General features: G+C 42.3%; 1 protein-coding gene across 1 annotated transcript in view; it reads right to left on the reverse strand.

The window, feature by feature from the left end:
- Positions 1–17,751: 17,751 nt before the first annotated feature.
- The window catches only part of SMIM17 (small integral membrane protein 17), a 28,373-nt gene continuing 24,534 nt past the window's right edge, over positions 17,752–21,590 (reverse strand). The window contains 1 exon segment of the mRNA XM_007472226.1: positions 17,752–17,862. Within this exon segment, the coding sequence (XP_007472288.1) occupies positions 17,752–17,862 (111 nt within the window).

A 21,590-nucleotide genomic window follows, 5' to 3' on the forward strand; every position in this document is an offset into this window, starting at 1 on the left:
TTTTTTTGCGTTATGCGGGCCTCTCACTGTTGTGGTCTCTCCCGTTGCGGAGCACAGGCTCCGGAGGTGCAGGCTCAGTGGCCATGGCTCACGGGCCCAGCCACTTCACGGCATGTGGGATCTTCCCGGACTGGGGCACGAACCCGTGTCCCCTGCATCGGCAGGCGGACTCAACCACTGCGCCACCAAGGAAACCCCCAGACTGAGATATATTTTAACCATATATTACGAAGCATATAGCCCTTAAAAAAGGGCTGTTGGAAAGCAGCAAGGATAAGGTAAGATACACAGTCTGACAAAGTCTGATAAGATGAGATACACAGTATAACAGCAACTCTTAAATGAAGAAATTAAAACAGTCAGATAAAGGAGGATCTTAATTGCACTAATGATCAGATAAACAGAAATTTTTTTTTTTGATACACGGGCCTCTCACCGCTGTGGCCCCTCCTGCTGCGGAGCACAGGCTCTGGACGCGCAGCCCCAGCGGCCACGGCCCATGGGCCCAGCCGCTCCGTGGCACGCAGGATCCTCCCAGACCGGGGCACGAACCCGCGCCCCCCGCATCGGCAGGTGGACTCTCAACCACTGCGCCACCAGGGAAGCCCCAAATGGAAATTTTAAAAGTCCTCATCACCAACACAAACCAGCACACATTTTATGGATAATATCCAGTATGGTTGCAGATGTGAGAAACCATATTTTTATATTACATTGGGAGGGTAAATAGGTGGAAAGCCATCTTAGAAGGCAATATGGTGTGACCTGTCAGTATTTAAAATGTAATTAATCACTGCTGCAATTCTACATCTAGGAATTTATCTTCTCGAAAAGCACAGGTGCAGAAATATAGATGCATAGCACATTCATTACAGAATGGTAAAAAACTTGGAACGGTTTAAATGTCCAGCAGTAGTAAATTGGTTACTTAATTGTGGAAAATCAGTTCAGTAGATTATTAAGCAGTCACTGGAAGGAATGAGGTGGATGTCTATGCTCACAAAACAATGCTTTGTAGTTTATTGAGAATGTAATTTTCATAACTATGTAATATGATGGCATAGTTATAAACACATAAACTTTTTAAAGTTAAAATTATGAAATGTGTTGTTTTTGTCTACAATACAAATAGAAACCATGCATACACAAATACAGACTCCTTCCCCCAGCTGTGTTGGTTGGGCTGTTCTGATGTCATTCGCTGAGGTTTAGTTTGCATTGCCAGCTGTACACAGTTCACTTTAATCCAGTCATGTACTCTCTCCTTGGGACTCAGGAGGAAGCTGAATATGAGTCATCCTTTGGCCACAATTTTAAGATGGCTCCTGAGTTCCTGCTGCTCTGCTTGCTAGAGCTGACCTGTTTCATGTTCCGGTAGGTTGTTTCCCACCAGCATTTTGTTTTCATTTTATTTTATTTATTTATTTACTTATTTAATTTATTTTTGGCTGTGCTGGGTCTTTGTTGCTGTGCACGGGCTTTCTCTAGTTGCAGCGAGCGGGGGCTACTCTTTGTTGCGGTGTGCGGGCTTCTCGTCACGGTGGCTTCTCTTGTTGCAGAGCAAAGGCTCTAGGCACAAGGGCTTCAGTAGTGGTGGCGCATGGGCTCAGTAGTTGTGGTGCATGGACTCTAGGGCATGCGGGCTTCAGTAATTGTGGTGCGTGGGCTCAGTAGTTGTGGCTCACAGGCTCTAGAGCAGGCTTAGTAGTTGTAGCACATGGGCTTAGTTGCTCCGCGGCATGTGGGATCTCCCCAGACCAGAGATCAAACCCATGTCCCCTGCATTGGCAGGCGGATTCTTAACCACTGTGCCACCAGGGAAGTCCCTTGTTTTCATTTTAAAATTAGATTAAGTTCTTTTGCTGTCAAACAAGGAAACCTACCAATATAGAAATTGGTAGCCTTGAGTGGGTTGTAGGCAAAAGATCCTTAGAAAATGTGGAATTATTATTAAAGTACGATTATTGGATGAAATGGAGCAAAGCAGTGTAAGGCTCCTAATCATATTTTGTGCCATGGAATTAATATGCCTTCATAGCAACTGTAAAACAGCTAATCAGCTGCAGTCTAGATGGTTTTTGCTTTGGACGAATTCAAAGAGGACAAGAAGTGCCCGTCAAAGAAATATGTATGATGTTTGTTCATAGTGGAACTGAATAGTATAAAGCTAGAAGAAAAAGGGCTTATTTCTTAAAATTTTTGCTTTAAGGCATGGAGTAGAACACAAGCCATTTTTGTAACATAGTCGAAAGACTTGCTTATAGCTATCAGGCTGTGCCTGCTAAATATCAAAGAATGAGCTACAGTGCCAGGTTAATTCACAATTTTGGCAGGTCTCTTAAGTAGAATGTTTGATATTAACTAGGAACAATTGGTATCCTGGTTATTGGAATGAGGACTTGTGGGAGAATTTTGAGATTCTGAAACTCTAAGCTGCTAAGAAACCTTAAAACAAAAAACATACCAACTAATTCACATTTGCCTGAGATAGCCATGGATGAAGGTTAACCAATTTCCCTTTTAGCTTACCAATATTATGGCTTCACTGATTTAAAAACAAGAAAGGAAGAATGGGGAGAGGAAGGAAGGGAAGAAAGAAAAGACAGAAAGAAAGGTCTGATTCTGAAGTGGTCTAGAGGTTGATATAAGAAAAGAGATTAGGAAATGGATGAAGGACTCCCCGAAGTATTTATCAACATTCATATCAGAATCTAGAAAATGGCCTCAGGAATGGGTTTTAATAGTGCTTGGCCTCAGAAGTTGGAATAACATTTTGAGCCGGGTTGAATTTATTTATAGGTTTACACATCAGGAATTACATATTCAATGTGTTAATTTGTGCAGCTTATTGCTTTTCCAATAGTTTTCTGGGTAGACGAATGCAATCTATTAAGTCCTAACTGATGACTAAATGACATTGAACGACCAGAAATGATCTTGCCTGATACACAGGAAGGACCTGGAAAAACTTGGGGATGCTGAATTTGCTTTCTTATTACTGAGTTTCTCTCTTACTCTATCATTAGGCTCCGTGAGACAGGGCCTTTCCTTGAATCCGTGCCATGGGGAAAGCATCACTATATTTAGAAAGTGCTTTATGGCCATTCCTTTTTTTTTAAGTATTTTTTTAAAAATTTATTTTTTTAATTTATTTTTGGCTGCGTTGGGTCTTCGTTGCTGCGTGTGGGCTTTCTCTAGTTGTGGTGAGCGGGGCCTACTCTTTGTTGTGGTGCACAGGCTCCTCATTGCAATGGCTTCTCTTGTTGCGGAGCACAGGCTCTAGGCACACGGGCTTCAGTAGTTGTGGCTTGTGGGCTCCAGAGCGCAGGCTCAGTAGTTGTGGCGCACAGGCTTAGTTGCTCCGTGGCATGTGGTATCTTCCCGGACCAGGGCTCGAACCCATGTCCCCTGCTTTGGCAGGTGGATTCTTAACCACTGCGCCACCAGGGAAGCCCTGTGGCCATTCTTAAGATGCTGGGCTTACTGGGGTGGGGGCTGCTTCTGAACTCCCGTAAATGCAGGAGCCCAGGAAAGCTGAGCTCCAGATAGCAGCAACTTGCCAGGTGCAAGAAGTCAATTCAGGGGCCATCATTTTAAAGTCTACAAATAACAGATGCTGGAGAGGGTGTGGAGAGAAAGGAACCCTCTGCACTGTTGGTGGGAATGTAAACTGGTGCAGCCACTAAGGAGAACAGTATGGAGGTACTCAAAACACTAAAAATAGAGTTACCATATGATCCAGCAACCCACTCCTGAGCACATATCCAGAAAAAATTATAATTCAGAAGGATACATGCACCCCAATGTTCAAAGCAGCACTATTCACAATAGCCAAGACATGGAAGCAACCTAAATGTCCATCAACAGAGGAAAGAAGACGTGGTATTATATACAATGCAATATTACTCAGCCATAAAAAAGAAATGAAATAATGCTATTTGCAGCAACATGGATGGACCTAGAGATTGTCATAGTGAGTGAAGTAAGGTCAGACAAAGACAAATATCATATGATATCACTTATATGTGGAATCTAAAAAAGGGGTACAAATGAAGTTATCTACAAAACAGAAAAAGAGTTACAGATGTAGAAAACAAACTTATGGTTACCGGGGGAAAGAGGGGGATGAATTGGGAGACTGGGATTGACATATACACACTACTATATATAAAACAGATAATAAGGACATACTGTATAGCACAGGGAACTCTACTCAATACTCTGTAATGACCTATATGGGAAAATCTTAAAAAAGAGGGGATATACGTAAATGTATAACTGACTCACTTTGCTGTATAGCAGAAATGAACACAACATTGTAAAGCAACTATACTACAATAAAAAAATGTTTTAAAAAAGTTCGTACAGTAAAACGCACTCATTCTGGGTGTAGAATTCTAACTTTGACAAACTCATACAGGCATGTAACCTCTACAACCAGGATGTAGAGGACCCAAGAATTCCCTTACGTCTTTTGTAGTCAGTCTCCTCCTCCTGCCCCCAGCCTCTGGCTACCACTGCTTTGTTTCCTGTCTTATATAACATTATAGGGTGCCACATAAGTGGAATCACACAGCATGTAGTCCTTAGAATTTTTGATGATGACTGTAATAATAGCATTATGCCTGGCTGTTGTTTGTGAGGTCATTCACTGAGCCAACAATGTTCTCAGCTCCTGGGATAAAGAAAGCTCCGGAGGCCGGTGAATCAAGATAGCAGAATAGAAGAGAATAGAAGGACGTGGAGCTCACCTCCTCCCAGAAATACATCAAAAGTACATCTCCACGGGGAACAGTTCTCATAGCATAACTTACTGAATGCTGGCAGAAAAACTCAGACACCAGAAGTGCAGGAAATATCACCATGTAGCAGGGTAGGATGAAAGAAAGAAAGAAAGAAAAAAACGGAGGAAGGACAGGACCTGTGCCCCTAGGAGGGAGCTGTGAAAGGGGAAAGGTTCCTGCACGCTGGGAATCCCCTTCAAAGCCCTTTCAGCTGGGACATAAAGGGAGCCTCAGAAGCTTGGAGGAGAGCACAGCAGCTGGTTGGCAGCAGGCAGAACAGAGAGAGACTGACACAGAGGGTCTGTGCTACCAAGCTGCACTTCCCAGCCCAAGAGGCATGCAACCGGGGGTGTATGGAGAAGAAACCCAAGCCCACCACAGGGGCGAAGCACCACTGTTAAGGGGCATGTGAAGGGGGGGCGCCATAGCACCCTCACTCTTGGTGTGCTCACAGCAGGTGCATGGCCATTGAAACCCCATTGTAACGCATGAAGGGCTCAGTTATGCATCTGTGGGTTGGATGGGGGCTGGCTGGTACAGAAGGGCTCAGCTGACTCACATCTTGCCTGGGTGTACTCTCATGATGGACAGAGCAGGGATTTATGAGAGTGGGGACACACAGGCACAGCTTCAAGTATGTTTCTAATCCCACCGGCCAAAGCAGGCCCCATGGCCAAGCCAGGGATAGCCTAGGAAGGGCCTACCCAATGGTGTGGCTACAGGGAAGAGTGAAACATGGTAATCACTAATGCAATCCATCTGCTGTTTCGGTGGAATAAAAGTGTCAATCACACAGCATGACCTCTACAAAATTATTTTATGGGACTTCCCTGGTGGTGCAGTGGTTAAGAATCCACCTGCCAATGCAGGGGACACGGGTTTGAGCCCTGGTCTGGGAAGATTCTACATGCCATGGAGCAACTAAGCCCGTGCTCCACAACTACTGAGCCTGCCCTCTAGAGCCCATGAGCCACAACTACTGAGCCCATGTGCCACAACTACTGAAGCCTGCACACCTAGAGCCCGTGCTCCGAAACGAGAAGCCATGGCATTGAGAACCCCGCACACCACAATGAAGAGTAGCCCCCGCTCGATGCAACTAGAGAAAGTCCGCACGCAGCAATGAAGACCCAATGCAGCCAACAATAAATTGATTAATTAAAAAAATTATTTTATGTAATCCATATGGTCCCCAATTTATAAAGTAAAAGAAAAATAAAAATCTTACCCCATCCTCCCCCTACCCCACAGCCAGCAAGTTCCTCTCCCTGGAGGCAACCACCCTGAACAGTTTCCTGGTATCTTTCCAGAACATTCTATGCATATATAAGCAAATATTTATGTGGATTTTTTATATACATAAATATTCCAAAAAGTTGTATAGTACACCTTTCTACACAAATGGTAGCATGTGGAACAGTTTTCCATCTTGCTTTTATCCATTGTCATCTGAGACCCCGTTTGTCCTTAGGCAAAGGGGGTGGATGTTATCATTTCACAAAGTTTGGGCATAAGATTTATTTAAAGAATTCCTTATGATTGTTTTGATCTCACTGTGATTTGTTCGGCTCCAGAAAAAGAAATCGCTGAAAAATATTTTTCAGTTATGAATGAAGAATGCTTTTCTTCCGAGTGTGACCAATGAATTGTCCTGTGTTGTAATGCAGCATAGGACTCCTCTGCATAAAAAAGAACTTCAACGTTTTTAAAAAATTTTTTGTTAGGAGATTTTCAATTACACAGAAAGGTATAAAATACAATAAATGCCCATATTCAATACCTTTAAAAATAATTTTGGTAACATAAAAATATAATACCTAAAAATTTTAAATAATGAAATTTACCATATTTTATAACATATATTTGCTTTTAAAAGGGGAAATAGGGCTTCCCTGATGGCACAGTGGTTGAGAGTCCGCCTGCCGATGCAGGGGACGCGGGTTCATGCCCCAGTCCAGGAAGATCCCACATGCCGCGGAGCGGCTGGGCCCGTGAGCCATGGCCGCTGAGCCTGCGCGTCTGGAGCCTGTGCTCCTCAACGGGAGAGGCCACAACAGTGAGAGGCCCACGTACCACAAAAAAACCCAAAAAACAAACAAAAAAATAAATAAAAGGGGAAATCGACAGTAACACAGTAATAGTAGGGGACTTTAATACCCCACTTACACCAATGGACAGATCATCCAAACAGAAAATAAATAAGGAAACACAAGCTTTAAATGACACAATAGACTAGATAGATTTAATTGATATTTATAGAACATTCCAACTGAGAGTGGCAGAACACACTTTCTTCTCAAGTTCACATGGAACATTCTCCAGGATAGATCACATATGGGTCACAAATCAAGCCTCAGAAAATTTAAGAAAATTGAAATAATATCAAGCATCTTTTCTGACCACAATGCTATGACATTGGAATTCAATTACAGGAAAAAGACTGTAAAAAGCACAAATATATGGAGGCTAAACAGTGCACTACTAAATAACCAAGAGATCACTGAAGAAATCAAAGAAGAAATAAAAAAATACATAGAAACAGATGACAATGAAAACATGACGACTCAAAACCTATGGGACTCAGCAAAAGCAGTTCTAAGAAGGAAGTTTATAGCAATTCAATCTCACCTCAAGAAACAAGAAAAATCTCAAATAAACAATCTAACCCTACACCTAAAGCAACTAGAGAAAGAAGAACAAAGAAAACCCAAAGTCAGTAGAAGGGAAGAAATTATAAAGATCAGAGAAGAAATAAATAGAAATGAAGAAAACAATAGCAAAATCAATAAAACTAAAAGCTGGTTCTTTGAGAAGATAAACAAAATTGATAAATCCTTAGCCAGATTCATCAAGAAAAAAAGGGAGAGGACACAAATCAATAAAATTAGAAATGAAAAGGGAGAAATCACAACTGACACTGCAGAAATACAAAGATTATAAGAGACTACTACAAACAACTATATGCCAATAAAATGGACAACTACGAAGGAATGGACAAATTCTTGGAAAGGTACAATTTTCCAAGACTGAACCAGGAAGAATTAGAAAATATAAACAGGCCTATCACAAGTAATGAGATTGAAACTGTAATTAAAAACCTCCCAACAAACAAAAATCCAGGACCAGATGGCTTCACAGGCGAATTCTATCAAACATTTAGAGCACAGCTAACACAAATCCTTCTCAAACTCTTCCAAAAATTGCAAAGGGAGGAACACTCCCAAGTTTATTCTATGAAGCCAACATCACCCTGATACAAAAACCAAAAAAGATATCACAAAAAAGAAAATTATACACCAATATTACTGATGAACATAGATGCAAAAATCCTGAACAAAATCCTAGCAAACAGAATCCAGCAACATATTAAAAGGATCATACACCATGATCAAGTGGAATTTATCCCAGGGATGCAAGGATTATTCAATATATGCAAATCAATCAATGTGTTACAGAACATAAAAAAAGTAAGCAATAAAAACAATTATGATCATCTCAATAGATGCAGAAAAAGCTTTTGACAAAATTCAACACCGATTTATTATAAAAACTCTCCAGGGCTTCCCTGGTGGCGCAGTGGTTGAGAGTCCGCCTGCCGATGCTGGGGACACAGGTTCGTGCCCCGGTCCGGGAGGATCCCGCATGCCGCGGAGTGGCTGGGCCCGTGAGCTGTGGCCGCTGAGCCTGCGGGTCAGGAGCCTGTGCTCTACAACGGGAGAGGCCACAACAGTGAGAGGCCCGCGTATGGCAAAACAAAACAAAACAAAACAAAATGTCTCCAGAAAATGGGCATAGAGTGAACCTACCTCAACATAATAAAGGCCATATATGACTAACCCACAGCAAGCATCATACTCAATGGTGAAAAACTGAAAGCATTTCCACTAAGATCAGGAACAAGACAAGGATGTCCATTCTCACCACTCTTATTCAACATAGTTTTGGAAGTCCTAGCCACAGAAATCAGAGAAGAAAAAGAAGTAAAATACTACAAATTGGAAAAGAAGAAGTAAAATTGCAGGTGACATGATACTATACATAGAAAATTCTAAAGATGCCACCAGAAAACTACTAGAACCAATCAATGAATTTGGTAAGGTTGCAGGATACAAAATAAATGCACAGAAATCTCTGGTATTCCTATACCCCAACAACGAAAAATCAGAAAGTGAAATTAAGGAAACACTCCCATTTACCATTGCAACAAAAAGAATGAAATACCTAGGAATAAACCTGCTTAAGGAGGCAAAAGACTTGTACTCAGAAAACTATAAAACACTGATGAAAGAAATCAAAGATGACATAAATAGATGGAAAAATATACCATGTTCTTGGATTGGAAGAATCAATATTGTGAAAATGACTATACGACCCAAAGCAATCTACAGATTTAATGCAATCCCCATCAAACTACCAATGGCATTCTTCACAGAATTAGAACAAAAAATTTTACAATTTGTATGGAAACACAAAAAACCCCGAATAGCCAAAGCAATGTTGAGAAAGAAAAAAAGCGGAGCTGGAGGAATCAGTTTCCCCAACTTCAAACTATACCACAAAGGTACAGTAATCAAGACAGTATGGCACTGGCACAAAAACAGAAATATAGATCAATGGTACAGGATAGAAAGCCCAGAGATAAACCCACACACATATAGTCACCTAATTTATGACAAAGGAGGCAAGAACATACAATGGAAAAAAGACAGCCTCTTCAATAAGTGGTGTTGGGAAAACTGGACAGCTACATGTAAAAGAATGAAATTAGAACACTACCTAACACGGTACACAAAAATAAACTCCAAATGGATTAAAGACCTAAATATAAGACCAGACACTATAAAACTCTTAGAGGAAAACATAGGAAAAACACTGTTTGACATAAACCACCGCAAGATCTTTTTTGAACCACCTCCGGGAGTAATGAAAATAAAAACAAAAATAAACAAATGGGACCTAATTAAACTTTAAAGCTCTTGCACAGCAAAGGAAACCATAAACAAGACAAAAAGACAACCCTCAGAATGGGAGAAAATATTTGCAAGTGAAACCATGGACAAAGGATTAATCTCCAAAATATAAAAACAACTCATGGAGCTCAATATCAAAAAAAAAAAAACAACCCAATTTGAAAATGGGCAAAAGACCTAAATAGACATTTCACCGAAGAAGACATACAGATGGCCAAGAGGCACATGAAAAGACACTCAACATCACTAATTATTAGAGAAATGCAAATCAAAACTACAATGAGGTATCACCTCACGCCAGTCAGAATGGCCATTATCAAAAAATCTAGAAACAGGGACTTCCCTGGTGACACAGTGGTTAAGAATCCATCTGCCAATGCAGGGACACGGGTTTGAGCCCTGGTCCGGGAAGATCCCACATGCCGCGGAGCAACTAAGCCTGTGAGCCACAACCGCTGGGCCTGTGTGCTACAGCTACTGAAGCCTGTGCGCCTAGAGCCCATACTCTGCAACAAGAGAAGCCACCGCAATAAGAAGCCTGCTCACCACAACGAAGAGTAGCCCCCCCGCTCGCCGTAACTAGAGAAAGACCGCGCACAGCAACGAAGACCCAACACAGCCAATAACTTAAAAAAAAAAAAAATCTAGAAACAATAAACACTGGAAAGGATGTGGTGAAAAGGGAACCCTCCTGCCCTGTTGGTGGGAATGTAAATTGATACAGCCACTATGGAAAACAGTATGGAGGTTCCTTAAAAAACTAAAAATAGAACTACCATATGACTCAGCAATCCCACTACTGGGCATATACCCTGAGAAAACCATAATTCAAAATGAGTCATGTACCACAATGTTCATTGCAGCTCTATTTACAATAGCCAGGATATGGAAGCAACCTAAGTGTCCATTGACAGATGACTGGATAAAGAAGATGTGGCACATATATACAATGGAATATTACTCAGCCATAAAAAGAAACGAAATTGAGTTATTTGTAATGAGGTGGATGGACCTAGGGTCTGTCATACAGAGTGAAGTAAGTCAGAAAGAGAAAAACAAATACCGTATGCTAACACATATATATGGAATCTAAAAAAAAACAAGTGGTACTGATGAACCTAGTTGCAGGGCAGGAAGAAAGATGTAGACATAGAGAATGGACTTGAGGACACGGGGGAGGGGAGGGGAGGGGGAAGCTGGGGAGAAGTGAGAGTAGCATCAACATATATACACTACCAAATGTAAAATAGTTGGCTGGTGGGAAGCAGCAGCATAGCACAGGGAGATCAGCTCAGTGCTTTGTGACCACCTAGAGGGGTGGGATAGGGAGGGTGGGAGGGAGGCTCAAGAGGGAGGGGATATGGGGATATATTTATGCATATGGCTGATTCACTTTGTTGTACAACAGAAACTAATAGTATTGTGAAGCAATTATACTCCATCAAAGATGTATTTTAAAAAATAATTTTGGTAACATAAAAATATAATACCTAAAATTTTTTAAATAATGAAATTTACTGTATTTTATAACATATTTGCTTTTAAAATAGGTCATGAAAATATGTCTATATGTATATTTTCCAGGTCTAGTTTTTTTTTTTTAACATCTGTATTGGAGTATAATTGCTTTACAATGGTGTGTTAGTTTCTGCTTCATAACAAAGTGAATCAGTTATACATATACATACATCCCCATATCTTTCCCCTCTTGCATCTCCCTCCCTCCCATCCTCCCTATCCCACCCCTCTAGGTGGTCACAAGGCACCAAGCTGATCTCCCTGTGTTATGCGGCTGCTTCCCACTAGCTATCTATTCAGGTCTATTTTAAAGTAAATTACAGACATGATCTCACTTCACTGGTAAATACCTAAGCTTGCATCTCTAAGAAAAAAAGAAAATCTTTGCAACCACAATATTATTATCACATAATGATATAAATAATTTCTTAACATCAGCCAGTGACCAGTCCATACTTAGATTTCCTTGGCCCCCAAGAAAGGTTGAAAAATTGTTGCAATTTATCAGAAACTGATATGTCAAGCCTCGAAAATAACTCAAGCACAAGTGATCTTCAGCTAAGCAAGGATGGGAGAGATGCGGACATATAACAAATGGGGACACATCTGCCTCCCAGTCCACCAGCTCCCTCAGCTCCTAGCCCTACAAAAGAAGCTGGTGAGGGGCCTGGGAGGAGAGAATCTGTCTGCCTTTTTTACTTCTGTCCTGGCATTTTCTGCACAGGCCTTGGCACACAGTAGGTCCTGAAGAAACATCAGGTGAATGAATAAGTAAGAGAAGAACCCCTGACCTGGCCCTGGTATCCTGTAGGGTCAGGAGCCACAGTGTCTGAGTCTTCCCTGTGTTCTAGGTATCACCCAGGCCACAGCACACAGTAGGTCCTGATGAAGTGCCAGGTGACTGAATGAACAGTTGTATATCCCCAGCACCAGCACTTGGAGTCATTCAGGGTCAGGGACCACAGAGTTGGCACTCCCTGTGCCCCAGATATCATGCAACCCAGGCCTTAGCACAAAGTAGGTCCTCAGGAGACATGAATGAATAGGTCAGGTAAATGAATGAGTAGGCGAACATCCTCAGCACCACCCCTGCAGCCTTTCACGGTCAGAGACCATGCAATTCTGGTCCATTCCTGTGATCCAAACTTTGCCCAGCCCGGGCCTCGGCACATAGTAGGTCTCCAAGAAGTTCCAGGTGACTGAATGAGTAGTTTATACATCCCAGCATCAGCCCTGGAGTCATTCAGAATCAGGGACAACAGAGTTGGTTCCTCTGTGTGCCCCAGACATCACTCAGGCCATAGCACACAGTAGGTCATCAAGAAATACTGAGTGACTGAATGGATAGTCGAAATGCCCAGCCCCAGCCCTAGAGCCATTCAGTCATGGACCACACACAGTCTGGCTCCTCCCTCTGACCTGTGCCCAGTTCAGGCCTATGCACACAGTAGGTGTTCAGTAAATGCCAGGTGAAATGGGTGAATGAGTAAAATGGAACCTAGTTTACAGACATGGTGCTGAGTTCAATGACCCGAGAGAACAGAAGAAACAGGCCCTCAGCAGCTGAAGAGCTGCGGGTCAGTCCCGCCTTGGGTGAGGTGGGGCTACAGGGCTGTGGGCAGGGCCACAGGACTGTCCACTGAGCCCTCCCACCAAGACTTCAGGGAGAGCCTACCTGGTCCCAGTGCGCAGGCGCAGAGGGCTCGAGCGCCCCTTGAGTCCACAGGCACCAGCCTGTATTCGCTGGGTGAAGGGCTCCCAAGCTGATTTTGACTTCGTGGGGGACTGTGCTGCTCCGGCCTCGCGTGTAGGCTGGTTGGCCGGCTGTGACCTCCTGTCCCTGCCCAGGAGCAGGGATGGGCTGTAGGGATGTGTATGGTGAGTCTGCCCTGAGTCCCTCCTGCTGCAGTCAGCAGCCCCCAGAGGAAGCAGGAGTTTGTAGACCGTCCTGCTGCAGAAAGAATGGAGCCCCTGCGAGGTCAGGTCAGAGTCTGAGTGTCCACAGCTGCGGAAGGAGCTGAGCCCCTGGAGCAGGAGTCATCGAAAACGTTTGTTTCGGAGCTTTTGAAATTTAGGGATTACAGATAAGGTCAAGAGGAAGAGAAGTGGACAGTCCATGAACACCACGGTGCTGGATGTTGAAGCCACTCCCTGGTGGCAGCTTGCAGCAAGCCCACCGACCCCAAAACCACTCTCACAACCGGAATTGCCCATCCTCGGAGTAGGCAGTCTCGTGGTGAGGATAACAAGCTATGGACCAGAGGCTGGGCATCCCAGCTATTTCCCTATGATTTTAAATTTGCCATATTTGCCAACTTATTTGACCTATTTCCCCCTCCACCATGTACCCCACATACTATATGCAGATACTACCCTGGGTCCAACATCTCCATTCCAGGAGGGGACAGAGCAGCTTCAAGCATTTGGGGGACAGGGTCCGAGAGGCTGGGGCCCCACAAGGTGGTGTGGGTGTAGCGAGGGTTCCTGGGAGACACAGCCTGATCTCTGCAGCCCTCTCCAATTCAACCTTCCCAAGACCAAGTTTCTCTGGGGAAAGCCACCGAGTAGGAGGATGCCAGAAAAGAGCTGCATTAATCCGTAATTGTCAGATGGTGATACAGGCTATAAGGATGATGAGAGAGTGAACTGCAGAGGGGGTGGTCAAGGAAATCCTAAGGAGGCAGACGTTGGAGCAGAGACCTGTAGGACTGAGGGAGCCATGTGGGCTTCTGGGGGAAGAGCATTCCAGGCAGAGGTCCATTCCAGAGCTGGTGCAAAGGTCCTGAGGCTGGTGCACGATGCGCTTGTTGGAACAGCAAAGAGGCCAGTGCAGCTGGAGCAGCAGCTGGAGCAGCGGAGGGAGCAAAATCAGAGATGGGGGCACAGGCGGGTTTGCGTGGGGCTGGATGGCTATTTTGAGGACTTTAGGTTTTACTTGCTGAGGTGGGTGCATTATACATGGTCTTAATTATGGTTTAATGGGATCTGCCTGGCTGTTCTGTGGAGAACAGAGCATCAGCGGTGCTGGTGGAGACTTTAATCATCCATGAAATGAGGTTCCTGGCATGTGGTAGAGCCCAAATAAATAACCACTGCTAATATGATTTATATTACTAGCGTGATAATTTTCAACATCTCACAAATGTGATTAAGACTACTGGCTCCATCTGAGGTAATCACAGTCCCTTGGCCTGGACATCTATGATGGTCTCCACAGGCATCTCCATTCCACTCTTGCCCAGCTGCGCATCGTTCTTCGCCTGCTCCTCCAACAGCTTCTTCCTGCCTCGGGCCTCTGCATCCTTTATTGCAAGACTCTGGTCCCTGCAGCCAAGCAGCGACGGGAGGTGGGGTGTGTGTGACGAGAATCTGCCCTGAAACCACCCCCGCCTCCTCGCCTTGCCAAGTAGGTGATGGGGGTGGTAGCTATTCTCCCAGCCACGTGGAGAAGGAGAAGGAGGTCACCCCCAAAAGGAAGGTAACTAGGAGGTCAGCGGAAAGTCCTCAGCAATATTTTTAGACCTGGAGAACCAGCTCTAAATTTTTTTCCTTATAAATCCATTCTTTACTTGGACAATCCTCCCCTTCCAACTCACTGCTTTTGTTCCAGGAATACTTAATACATTAAAAAAAAAAAAAGATATACTACCTCCCCTGCATATTTCTAGTAATTATCTTCCAAGACCCAGGAATCTTTTCCCAACATTTCCAAGAATATCATTCCTGAAAAGAGATATTTTATTTTAAATTATTTTCTGCACTGGTCAAAGCCTGTTACAAATAACATCTTTAACACAGCTTACATATCCTCATTTACATATTCAGTCATCACAACAGTTCATTCCAGCTCTTAATGAAGCCAATTTCATCCTGAACTTTGGTGTAAGTGAATCTATAATGAATCTCTTTGCTTGAGTTCATTTGAATTGAGACTCTCCTATTTGCAACCAATAAAATACGAATGAATGAAACAGCTGAGGCTTTTGTTTCTTTCTTTTAAGGGCCAGTTGTTGGTTTGTTGGGTGCAATCATCCAGAGAGAGAGGGAAGAGGGAATAGAGAGAGAGGGAAGAGGGAATGGAGAGAGAGGGAAGCCCATACTTCTCCTGCCCTGATTTCTCTAGCAAACTCAAGGGAGGCCACTGAAAGTCCTATTGAAACAAAATGACTTGGGCTTCCCTGGTGGCGCAGTGGTTGAGAGTCCGCCTGCCCGATGCAGGGGACAAGGGTTTGTGCCCCGGTCCGGGAGGATCCCACATGCCGCGGAGCGGCTGGGCCCGTGAGCCATGGCCGCTGAGCCTGCGCGTCCGGAGCCTGTGCTCCTCAACGGGAGAGGCCACAGCAGTGAGAGGCCCACGTACTGCAAAAACAAAACAAAATGACTCAAAAAGTCTAATATTCATACACATACACAGGAAGTTTAAAAGAGCAGGATGGTAATATCAACCACTATTAGACAAGGTAAAATTTAAAGCAAGGGATTAAATTGGTTAAAGACAATCATTTTATATTGATAAAGGATTCCGAATCAGATTTTTTTTTTTTTTTTTTTTTTTTTTTTTTTTTTTGTGGTATGCAGGCCTCTCACTGTTGTCTCCTCTCCCGTTGCGGAGCACAGGCTCCGGACGCGCAGGCTCAGAGGCCATGGCTCACGGGCCCAGCCGCTCCGCGGCATGTGGGATGTTCCCGGACCGGGGCACAAACCTGTGTCCCCTGCATCGGCAGGCAGACTCTCAACCACTGCGCCACCAGGGAAGCCCCCGAATCAGATTTTAACCAACATTTATTGAGTGCCTGCTATATGCCTGGCACTGTGCTTGGTATTTTACATATATTATTTAATTGGCAAAGACATAACAATGCTGTATGTATTATATGCACCAAATTACACAGTTGCTGAATACATAAAGTACAGATTATAAAAACAGATTGACAAACGTAATTATACTAACAGACTTTCACATGACCTTATTGGGTTTTGACATATAGGGTCGGCCAAAATTAAATAGCACATGATTCTGAGCAACGTAATTGATAAGACTGAGTTAATTAGCTGATATGTAAAGTTCTGAATTCTACAGACAGAAAATATATATTGATCTTAACTGTCCATGAAACATATACAAACACTGGATATGTTCTAGGCCATGATAAAAGCTTTTTAAAAGGTTTGAAAGCAGATATATTATAGGCCACATTCTCTGCTCACGGTGCAGTAAATCAAGAAAACCACTTTTTAAATAAACCCAATCACTGAGTTTCAAAGCACTCTTTAGAAACACTGCAATATAATACTTAACAACATAAACAAAACCTGAATTATCAGACTTTAAGATGTGGCCAAGGCTATAACCAGAAGTACATTTATACTATTAAGAACACTATTATAGTAAATAACTTTGTAAAAAGAATATAAACGAATTAAGTACTCAACTTAAAAATTGAGACAAGAAATAGAAACAATAAAAAATAAACCCAATACATGTTAAAGGAAAACAAATTATAAACTAGAGAAATAATGGACATAAATAAATCCTAATGATGGTTCTTCAGAAAATTAATAATAAACTAGATAAAACTTTGACAAATCTAATAACCACAAACAGAAGTTGAAAGGCAGAAAGGGGACAGAACAAAATAAAGAGAAGATTTTGTTTAATTATAAAATACTGTGCACAAATAAGCTAATCATCTGGGGCGGGGGGAAAGCTTAGTGGAATGAAGCATAGCCTAGGGGATAAAAGAACACTGTAAATCATAAAAATTAATGGAGTAAAAAGTATTCATAAGCTGATAACATGAGAAGAAATGGAGAAAGCCATCCAAGAACTCACTGAAACTTCCCCTCCATAGCTCTAGGACCTGATTACTTTACTGGTGAATTCTTTCAAAATGTCAAGGAATTGATACTTCTCAAGCTACAGAAAGTATTCGAAAGCACAGCAAAAGGTTAAACTTTACTCAAGTCCTTCTATGATGCAAGCTTAGCCATGATACCAAAACTTAACAAAGATAGCACCAGTCTTATATAAGAAGATAGAGGCAAGAATCCTACAGAAAATATCAAGAAATAGAATTCAATATCTGAAAAGACTGCTGTACCACCATCCTAAGAATGCAAAGATGATTTGTAATTAAGAAATCTACCAGATTTTATCACTCCTAAGTTGCACATCTTCACCTTCTCTGAAGTCAGGATGCATCTTCCACTTGGTGGCATCTTACATTTAAGTAGCATTTTTTTTTATTTCTCAGGGGTATATAAAATAATGCGTGTTTTACAATCGATGATGTCTTAAGGTCAGTGAAATACAGTAATTCAAAACCTCACACAAAAAGGTTAAATACAAAAGAAAAATCATCTCAATGGATGTTTAAAAGGCATTTGATAATATTCAAGACCTATTCCTGATTTTTAATCAGGGCTCTTCCTTAACATGACACAGGGCATCTATTTCTAAACAATAGCCACTTTTATAGTTAAATGTGAAACATCATAGGCATCCCTGTTAAAACCAGGAACAAATAAAGCACACACACTACCAAGACTATGGTCATTTGTTGCGGAGCTTTTGATCAGCCCACAAAGCCCTGAAACACACACACACACACACACACACACACACACACACACACAAAGAAAGAAAGAAAGAAAGAAAGAAAGAAAGAAAGAAAGAAAGAAAAAGAAAGAAAGAAAAACTATAAATATCAGAGGGGGAGCCACCATTGTCACGTGCAAGAAAATGGGATTACAGGATTGGGAATGAGACAGTGTATCAGCTATAAAGTGTTTGAATTAAAAACTACAAACTATAGCACAGGGAACTATCCTCAATATCTCATAATAACCTATAATGGAAAAGAATCTGAAAAAGAAAATTAATGTATATCTATAACTAATCACTTTGCTGTACACTTGAAACTAACACAACATTGTAAATTAACTATACCTCAATAAAAACAAATAAAAAATATACAACAAAGTGACCAGATATAAATATACAATAGTAAGTACTATACCTATGTCCTAGCAGATGAAATATCAGAATGGTGATACATGTGGTGAAAATTTCAAAATGATATATAAATTCTCACAGTTTCAAATACCACCTGTACTCTAATGATCTTCACATGTACGTGTGTGTGTGTGTGTGTGTGTGTGTGTGTGTGTGTGTGTGTGTGTGTGTGTGTGTGTGTGTGTGTGTGTGTGTGTGTGTGTGTGTGTGTGTGTGTGTGTGTGTGTGTGTTTCTTGACCCAAACCCTCTCTTAAATTCCTGACATAAATCTCACTGTATACCTGCCATCTCTGCTTGAATATCTCATGGGCATCTTAAACTTTACATTTCCCAAATATCCTAATATCCCTCCCCAGTGGCCCAAAAAAAGCTCCTCTTGCAGTTTTCCCCCAGTCTACCCCTCAGGTCCCTCCAGGCATCCAACTGTGGCACCCTTGACTGCTGTCTCTCAATACCCACCGCCAACCCACCAGCCAGTGCTATTGGCTTCACATTCCAAATATATCCAGACGCTGACCACTTCCATCCACTCCCCCCAGTATCACCACACTGGTCAAAGTCACCATCACTCTTGTTTCTTTCTTTGTTTTAATTCAATTTCAGAGTTTATTTTATGGGAAACTGTACCACTATCTTACACCATACCGCCATATTAACTCAACATGGACTAAAGACTTGAATGTAAAACTTAAAACCACAAAACTCATGGAAGAAACATAAGGCAATGGTTCCTTCATATTGGTCTTGGCAATGATTTTTTTTTATATGACAACAGAAGCACAAGCAACAAAAACAAAAATAAACAAGTGGGACTACATCAAACAAAATGCTCTGCACAGCAAAGGAAACTATCAACAAAAGGGCAAACTATTGAATGGGAGAAAATATTTATAAATCATACATCTGACAAAAGGTTAATATCCAAAACATATGAAGAACTCATGCAACTCAATACCAAAAAACAAAACAAAACAAAAAAACCTCCGAACAATTGGGTTAAAAACTGAGCACTCTTGTTTCTTATCCTGACACTCCCCTCACCCCCAGTTTCTTCTGTATGTGTCAGCCAGAGCGATCCCTCCAAAGCTAAAGTCACTCTGCCCCAGCCACTCTCACCTCCAAGCCTTTGCAGTTATGCTTTCTCCTGCCTGGATATCTCCGCCACATCTTCCAGCTCCACATTTCCCACCACATCTTTAGAAACCCACACCCACACCACTCTGTATAGAACAGCATCCCCCAATACCTCCCCACGGTAGACCACCCATCTGCCCTCTCCAGCTCTCTTTCTCCCGTGTCCAGAGAGGGCAGAGATTTTAGTTTGCTCGTGGCTCTATCTTCAGTGCCTGACCCAGAGTCCAAGTTTATAAATATTTCTCAAATGAATGAATGAATGGAAAGACAGGGACTTCCCTGGCGGTCCAGTGGTTAGGACTCTGTGCTTCCACTGCAGGGGGCACGGGTTTGATCCCTGTACTAAGATCCCGCATGCTGCGTGGCACGGCCAAAAAAAAAAAAAAAAAAACATACCACAACGAAGGATGGGAAGACAAAATGTTTAAAACGGGACAATTCTTCTGCAAAATAACGATGAGTTAAATGCAATTGCTATTAAAATATCTGGGAAGTTTGGGGAATGGGCATGAATGAGTTATCTGGAAAGCTAGGCAGTGGTGAACATAAAACATTCTGTAAAAGGAGAGAAATGAAGAGGACACGTACTATGAGATGTTAAATCATGTTATAAACCATTAATGGGATTCACATCTCTAATCTTCAGGAAAGGACCAGTTCCTCCCTCTAGCTTGCTCTCCCCCATTGGATGCCACCTCATTTCAAACCTTCCTTTTACAACCTGGAGAGAATAACCCACGTCAGCAGGTCCCAAACCTGGCAGAGCATCAGAAACCTCTTGGGGGAGTTTTCACGTATTTTGGGCTCCACCATGGGAATTTCGGATTCAGTGGATCTACATTCAGAGATCTTATGAAGTCCCTAATAATCCACGCTACAGAAAATGAAGCCAACTGGATAAACATACATTCTCCTGTGGCAACAAAAACAAGGATAACCTAACAATTCAACTGTTGAGGAAACGGGCTTGACACAACTGCAGTATAGAATATTCGGTAGCTGTAAAACGTAATTTTTAAAAAGGATGAAAGTGATCAGGATGGAAAGTTATCCAGACGATATTGTTGTGAAAACACCAAATGGCAGAATAATAACCTTGCTATAATTTCCCTTTTTCGGGGGTTAAGAAATATATGTCATTTACTGTAGGACTCTATATGAAGGCAAAACGAATCTATGCGACCAGAAATCAGAACTGGGATGAGGGAGTGAGTCAGACTGGAAAGGAAGATGAAGGCATTTTCTAGGATGATGGCAGGTTGGTTACACAAGCATATATGTGTGTCGACACTTACTGACATGTGCATTTTATTGGAAATACTTATGCCTCCATTTTTTTTTTTTTTTTTTTTAGGCTGTGCTGCGCGGCATGCGGGATCTCAATTTCCCCGACCAGGGATCTAACCCGTGCCCCCTGCAGTGGAAGAACAGTGTCTTAAACACTGGACCACCAAGGAAGTCCCAGGTATGCCTCCATTTTTAAAAAGCAGAGTATAAATTCAGGAAAATGTAAAAAAAAAAAAGTTTAAAAAAAGAAGAAAATGTAGTTAATATGGCTCATCTGAAATCCAAAAATTTTACACGTACACACAAGCACACGACACCACACGTAATGGACCCGTCAGTGCCTCACTTAGTTCCTCTTTGTTTCTCCTCCAGCTGCTGTGAGTGTTGGCTGCTAACTTGATGGTTTATGGTTTATATTTATGGTTGCCCCCTTTCTCCTGAGAAATGCCCTTTGCTAAGAGGAGCCACCTCTCTAGAGAGTTACCTAGAAGGTTACACTCACCCCAGAGAGCTGTCCACAGCCAGCGATGGGACATAAAAGCCTCCCCACTGGCTCAGAGAAGGACTGGTACTATTCACACTCCAGAGCTCCCTGTGGGATCAGACTGAAGCCGGACCTCAGTTAAACCCATATAATATTTGCCTCACTCCCTCTCCTCCTTCCCAGCCTCCCTCACCCCTTACAGGTTCCACCCAAGAACACACTTCCTTAATAAACCCCTTGCACAAGAATCCTAGTTCAGTCTCAACTTCCAGGAAAAAAATGCCTGCAAGGAAATGGGACAACCTTCTAAAAACATTCTGTTGAAGTATAATATGCAAAGAGAAAATTGCATGTATCCTACAAGCGTGATGAATCTCCGGAAGGTGAATCGTGTAAC

This window comes from Lipotes vexillifer, unplaced genomic scaffold, assembly GCF_000442215.2.
Source record: "Lipotes vexillifer unplaced genomic scaffold, Lipotes_vexillifer_v1.1 scaffold995, whole genome shotgun sequence".
NCBI lineage: Eukaryota > Metazoa > Chordata > Mammalia > Artiodactyla > Lipotidae > Lipotes > Lipotes vexillifer.